The sequence below is a fragment of the Branchiostoma lanceolatum genome, chromosome 1 (genome assembly GCF_035083965.1).
Source record: "Branchiostoma lanceolatum isolate klBraLanc5 chromosome 1, klBraLanc5.hap2, whole genome shotgun sequence".
In the NCBI taxonomy this organism is placed as follows: Eukaryota; Metazoa; Chordata; class Leptocardii; order Amphioxiformes; family Branchiostomatidae; genus Branchiostoma; species Branchiostoma lanceolatum.
The window spans coordinates 17694474-17701506 of NC_089722.1; the positions used below are offsets into that span (position 1 = coordinate 17694474).

At 44.1% G+C, this 7033-nt stretch overlaps 1 protein-coding gene across 1 annotated transcript; it reads right to left on the reverse strand.

The window, feature by feature from the left end:
* Positions 1-587: 587 nt before the first annotated feature.
* On the reverse strand, positions 588-2062 carry LOC136445599 (melatonin receptor type 1B-A-like). The gene is made up of 4 exons (XM_066443738.1): positions 2059-2062; positions 1532-1770; positions 934-987; positions 588-785 (listed from the first exon to the last, which is right to left on the reverse strand). Exons 1-4 carry the CDS (start codon positions 2060-2062, stop codon positions 588-590), a joined length of 495 nt encoding a protein of 164 aa, XP_066299835.1.
* Positions 2063-7033: the final 4971 nt, after the last annotated feature.

The window sequence follows — 7033 nt, forward strand, 5'->3', positions numbered from 1 at the left end:
TTAATGACTAGTTCTACCACCTCTGAACTCTACTTCCTGTCACTCATGAAAGTTAGATCTTCGCGTTGACACCATATTCTCCCTTTTTCTGTCACTCTACTGACAATGTATTCAAATAGCTATGGACTCACGAGAACACAAGAAAACAAAACCCTGTCTAGATTTTCAAGGACTCTCAAACTGAAGCATATGTAACTGAGAAAGAGAAGAATATTGACAGATATCAATTATGCAAATGTAGACCTGATTTGCACAGTTGATGAGAACATACTATCAATTCCATAGTCTCCTACCTGTTGACACTGACGGCGGCAGGGATGCAGTGCTGGTAACTTTGCACTGCAGCTAGGTGTCGCTGCTAACAATGCGGTCCCAAACGTAAAGTACCGTCCCATACATAGATATTGTTAAGCAACAATGATGAGCTAATGCGGTGCCAAATGTAAAGTATTGCCACAGTCCCTACCTATTGACGCTTCTGTAGTGCTGGTAACCTTGCACTGCAGCTAGGTGTCGCTGCTAACAATGCGGTACTAAACGTAAAGTATTGCCACACATATAGATAACGTTAAATATTGCCACAGTCCCTACCTGTTCACGCTGATGGCGGCCAGGGATGTGGTGCTTGTGACAAACGTCACCATGTTGACGAAGCCCAGCACCTGGCAGAAGGTGTCTCCGAGGAGCCAGCCCGCCTGCAGGACTGCCGTCACCGTGAAGGGGAGGTTCAGCGCGATGACCAGGATGTCAGCCCCGCTCAGGCACAGGATGAAGTAGTTGGAGACCTGAAAACAATGGTTTAACACTGTAAACTTTATACTAGCCAAATAAGTACTCTGTTATCCTCTCTTTCCAATATAGTAGACCCACAATACATTATATTCTTTACTGCTACGCGGGTCCATGTCACTTTCACATCTACAAAACTGTAACATCCTCGATAAAGTCCACACTTTCATTCAGGCACAGGATGAAGTAGTTGGACACCTGAAAACAATGGTTCACTTATTCACAGGGCTCGAAACCCTTTGAATAAAAAGACAGGCACAAAAGATTGCTAAGATGCATCTGCAAGACAAACATGACATACAGCAAAAGGGAATCTTCGATATAGACCAGCAAACATGGAGTGCTGTTGGATAGCAAAGTTCTTTGTACATAAACAAGTGGTTCCTTCTACCAACGGTCCGGTGACTATCTGTCACCTTCCTCAGGACAATTCAGACTGGTCCACATTACACTGCAGCAATAGGTGTCGCTGCTTATAGATGCGTTCCCAAATCTACAAACAGCAACACCTGTGCTGCAGTGCAATGTTGCCTTAATGAAGGCAAATAGACGCCTTAAGCTTATCGCGAGAACACCGAGCGACCCCCCCCCCCCCCCGATACCTGGCAGCCCACCGGGACAAATTTGTAGTTTCGAGGCCCGGCAGGGCCTACAACCCGTCAAGCACCGGTGCATAACCGGTGGCCGAAGCATAACCAGTGTCTGCACAGGTCGCAGTTGTATATCATGATCACGTTCATACCTTGCGGAGATCTCTGTTTCTGAGCACGACGATCCACAACGCGACGTTCCCCACTAACGTCAGGGCGAAGATCAGGAGAAGGACCAGGACTTCCGTGACAATCTCCGCTTTGGAGGCTCCGGGAAAATCAGCGATGGACGCCGAAACGTTCTCGTGAGCGCTCTGGTTCGCAGACTCGTTAGCGAGGAGATCCATGTCGAACGCACCGAGCTGCATGCTGCTGGCAAGTCCGAAGGGAACTGACGGCACAAATGGAGAAAGCACGTTACAATAAAACCTACGTGTAGTCGGGCACACACTTGGCGCAGGCAACCATCAGCAGTAACAAGCAAGATTAAAACATTTCGTGCATTTTTACCTAGTTAACCCCACCATGTTCCGAGCAAGCATCTATCCCCAGCAACATTTTTTTCCTCAGTCCCTTTGAGAGGTTGCTAGCTGGATCCAGGTTTGTCTGTACCGTAAGCTTGTTGTATTACAATACTCTCACGTTCGGCTCTCATGAGGCTAAATGGTTTAGGCCTGACCCATTTTGAAAGCACGTCACATAAGGCCAAAGTAGCTTGCAGAGCTTAATTTGCCGGTGATTTCAGGGAAATTTCAGGAAAATTGCTCATGCTATGGCAAATCGCCTGTGGCATGAGATCAAAGTCAATACCCTTCGTGTATGCATTTGCTGTGCAGGCGGAGAGTCAATATTGATATACTCACGTGCGAGTGCGACGTTAGCCCGGATGACAGAGAATTACCAGGCCAGCTCCTCGTCTCCAGGGCCGGGCCAACATGCCCCCCACCCCAGGAAACTTACTATAGACACCTCTGAGTTACACTCTGAGCGGGATGTAGTCTCCAAGCAGACCCAACGGTTGCAAAGACCTTATCCAACTGGCAGAAGGAGTTTTTATTGCAACCCAACGGTGCCTGACAACTTCGCTGACAGACTGGAGCTTCTCTGGCTAGCTTGTACGATTTTGGCACCGTGGAGATCTGCTTGGAGATTGAACGGGGTGGCCAAATTGGCCAAGGGTAGGGTGCCAGCTGTGAGGGCGGGGCATGCTTCTTCCTTAACCGCTGGATAAAGTCGGGCAGATCGGTATGCCCTTGCGCGGGGCCTGGCATCCAGGCTAGATCGACATTCGTAAACGTCACGAAAACAGCTCGTGTTTAGTGGCTTGAAAAGAAAATCTCAGGCCCAGGTGGGCAGATTACCGTTAATGGTGTCACCAGAACTTCATTATCCCTTGTCGTGATCTAGCGTGAAAAGAGTAATCTCTGATGACGCACCTCCGGAGATTAGCCCACACAGCAACACTATCCAATTAATCTGTAAGCAGATGTCTTTTACGCGTGTTTGATCTATAGGATTAATATACTCTGTTTCTAGTGGTCCGAGTTTCTATCACTTCCCCTCCCCCTACTAATGTCCCTGTAGCTCAACAGCCTCACAGTTGAAGCCCTGGTTCCAACTAGTTGGTACCTGGGAGACCCCGGTTCAATTCTGGGCCAAGACATCTCAGTTTGGGCTGCACCCTCGAGCACGCTGAAGGGGAAGGGCTAGCTAGCAACCCCTTACTATAAGCATATACCCTTTACAAAAACAGCAAGGGAATTTCTTGACCTACTTATCGTGTGCCGCTAGGTACTACAATGTGAACAATAAGGAGAGCCAGGGCGGGGAGGGAAAGAGAGAAATGTGGACCACAAGAAAGACATATAACAAGACCTACCTGCCACTAAAAATCACGACCGAAGCATGGCCAGAACACGAGATATCGAAACCGGACGTTCCGCTGCAGTACCGTTAAAAGCCACCAGCGGACCTAAAATCTAATCGTTTCGTCCTTTTGCCAGCCCCAACCAACACACCAAATATCATCAAGATCCATCCACGACTCTTGACTTATGCTGTTCACAAATTTAATGCACAATCTGCGCACACCCGAAAAATAACCTTCTTCTAACAGAACCGCTGAGCCGAGCTATGCTTGGAAATGACTTTGCGTGAGACGTAGAAGGCCTAATTAATGAATTGCGTTAATGATTCACTCCTTGACGCTAATTGAATCGGGCGGAAAGCAATCCTGACAATGTAATTGCATCTTCATGAAAATGAGCCATACACGACTCACAACAAAAGGCGTCAGAAATTGCATATTATCATCATATCGTTCAGTTTGGTGTCAGTGACCCCCACGCTGTTGCCCTAAAAGACCACTCGGCCATTCTTGATTGTACTGATTGAGTCGCTAATGGTTGCTTTTTGATGAAAAAAACGAAACAAAAGAAGATAACGGTAATGTAACACAGACTCTCCGTAGTCTCCGAAGACATATATTGCTGAAACTATATATGATAGGGATTATTAACAAAACATACTACCAGGTACAGATACCTTTACTTAGGTTTAGGTAAGGTCCGTGTCTGTTCCTGTACCGGAACCATTTGACAAAGTAAACCGTGGACTCAATGATAAAAGAAACATGAATAATCATTAAAAATTATATTCATTCAGGCTTCGAGTTAGAGACGAGTATCCTATGCAGAAAACTCATGCTTGCGAGAGGAATTCAAATCAAAGACGGTGTGTATTCTAACCCGCATACAATGTTTTCATCTTTTTCCAGTGCTAAATTTTCATTTTTGAAGCAGGAATTACAAAGAGAATCGGTACATTGATGATCCAGCATTCTGGACTTGTACCGAAAAGATTTTACGAGCACTGTCTCTGATACAGAACGCTTCGGTACTTAGAAAAGTCCTCGGTTTGACGTATTAACTGATGCGAATTCGCTGAAAGGCGCCACAAGTTTTACTCGTGTCTTTTCCTCCTTACTGATACGGACAACTATGGGATGTAATGCATTATCGCGGCATTATGTTCTCTCATTTCTCATCGAAATAGGGCTGCCTCTATCCCTTACAATATCAGATAACACACATGCGGAATGAAATGGATTTGGACATACCAAGGTGTTTCCCAGCGATTATAGAAGGCACCTTCGGCGCATCAGTGAAGCTAGGGTCGGGCACGCACTGTAGCCCCTCTGCTCGAAGGTTCATCTGGTATCTGAGTGATTGTCGCTTGAGAAACATTCAGGATGCGCTTTGAGAATTACAACCAATCGTCGGGCGGTATTAGCGATACGTGCGTAACGACAAGACGTTGAATCCATGGGAACCGCCGGAAGCTAGCCAGAAAATAATAGGCGCCTGCTGCGAGACTGACCTCTTTTGAGGGTCACTAGAAAAATCTTTGACAGTGAGCAGAGTGCACGGTCTTATTTTCAACATATCTGGCATGTGAAACATTGAAGTTATTGCCCATAACAACATCGGGTTCAATGTTCTTGCACTTGCAAAGAGACAGGCCACAAGAGGTTATATAAGATTTTATGTTAGTGGCCCTGGCTGCTTTGCTTAAAAGAGTCTAAAGGACGTAACCCACGATTCAAGTGCATTAGTCTTTATATCCGGCTTCCGCATACAAAATAGCTTCCGAATCAGAGATTTTTTCTGCGTTTACCTTTGTGGAGAGGAATCATATTGGTTTATTTCGTTTCTTCTTCCTCCTGATCCTCTTCTTCAAATTAACAAATAAGGTCAATGACCTTGACCAGACGGCTGTCACCATGATTACAGTACTAGTAATTAGCAGACACCCTGTGGTAGTATGTAGCAAGTGGAAGGACAAGGCTGGAGGGGCTGGTCACCACATATATGAATGTATTTGAGTGAGAATGAACAGAGCAGATGTTTGTAAGGCTTGACCATGTGAAGGTAAACATTTATGCATTTACTTGCGAATGTTGCCTTTCTAGTTTTTAATTTTTTTTACTGAAATTCACTTCAAATCCATATTAATATATAAGCACATAAAGGTATCATATAATATACATCACGCAAATGTAGGTCACCTTTGAAACTAGCTAGCTGTTTGCAGCGAAAGGCGGAAGCCGAAAGTAGCAGCCGTCATTCTATACGAGAGAATTATCGTTCGGTGATTAGGTCGATGCTCATTTCTAAAGCTCTTGGGCCGCACAGTTGTTATTTTTCTTGTTTTTGTTCACACTAAGATCCGAACCATCCAGCATCACAAAAGCACGATCTTATCTACATTGTGCATCTGGAAAACGCATGGCCTTTGATACAAAGCCATTCAAAAGAGCTTCAGAGATATCATTCAGAAACACGACGTGTTACATCAAGGAGGGTTTATCTCCTTCTTGGTTATATATAGACAAGCCGGGAAACTCGCACAGCGGGATGTGATTTGGCTGTCTATGAGTGCATACTGTCTATTGACAAAGATGAGAGCGACATAGAAGAAGAACTTTACTGCGCAACAATTGTAACGGGTACAATGTATGGCAATTGGTAAATAGATAACAATCGACTATTTCTAATATCTAACGATTCAAAGAACTTATCTATAACATGAATAACAATCGATCTAATAATGTGCATTTCTAATGGCTAAAATAGTATACAATGTAATGATGACGATGATAGTATTCTGTGTAGTATATGATGATAGTATTCAATGTAGATGTAGATGTGTCAGGAATGTAAAACAATGTCTTGTTTTTGCATATTGTATATAAATAGGCCTACATAGGTAGATATATGAACAGGGCAGGACAATATCATATTGAATATCTCTGTCTTACATACGCCGTGCACAGAAAAAAAAAACAGTTCAAGCCGCGGCGAAGTCTAAATCTTAAGGTAACACTTGCAGCATTTTCCAGTAGCATGCCATTTGGGTTTGCTTCAAGATTCAAGATGCATTCACGGAGATGTCGCAGTGGAACACGGAGTTACGTACATTCAATTCAAAAACGTTAAAAATCATCAACTAGGGCTTATATTGGAAATCAATATTTCACATGAGAAGTGGTAAAACGGATGCACGATATTGTACTTAAGATTACACTTGCTTTGCTTAGAATAATCAAGGAGGTTAATTATTGAAAAATCAAACAATCATATCTAGATACACCATTTTACATAACGTCCGTAAAGTTTTTGTACAAAGATTTATGTTTCCTTCTCAAGGTCAGGGTAGTGATGACGACATGGTGATTTTTTAAATTTTATCTATTAATCAACTGAAGCATACACACGACATAGAGGTAATGGACTCTAGCAAGTAGATGATATCAAATAAAATCGCCTGCGAAAATGAAAATTATAACTGACACAGACAGCGTGCCGCGGGTCCAGTGAGAGGGGGGCTTTAGTGGCCAATATGCGAGCTTGATCAGATAGACTATTAAGATCAAGGATGTGGCCTAATAGGTTCTTTAGATTGCCGACGAGGTCTGCTCTTTGCTGATTGTAGACATGGTGATTGCTAGCAGTTCTTGATGAGACCAGGCTTGTGTGTGACAAACAGCCAGGGTTTTTGATAGCAACTTTTCTCGTCTAGAAGCAGCATCGCTAATCAAGGCCCCCATTCAGCCAGACGGCGATCCCGCTGCGACCTGAATTGGATTCCTGTAA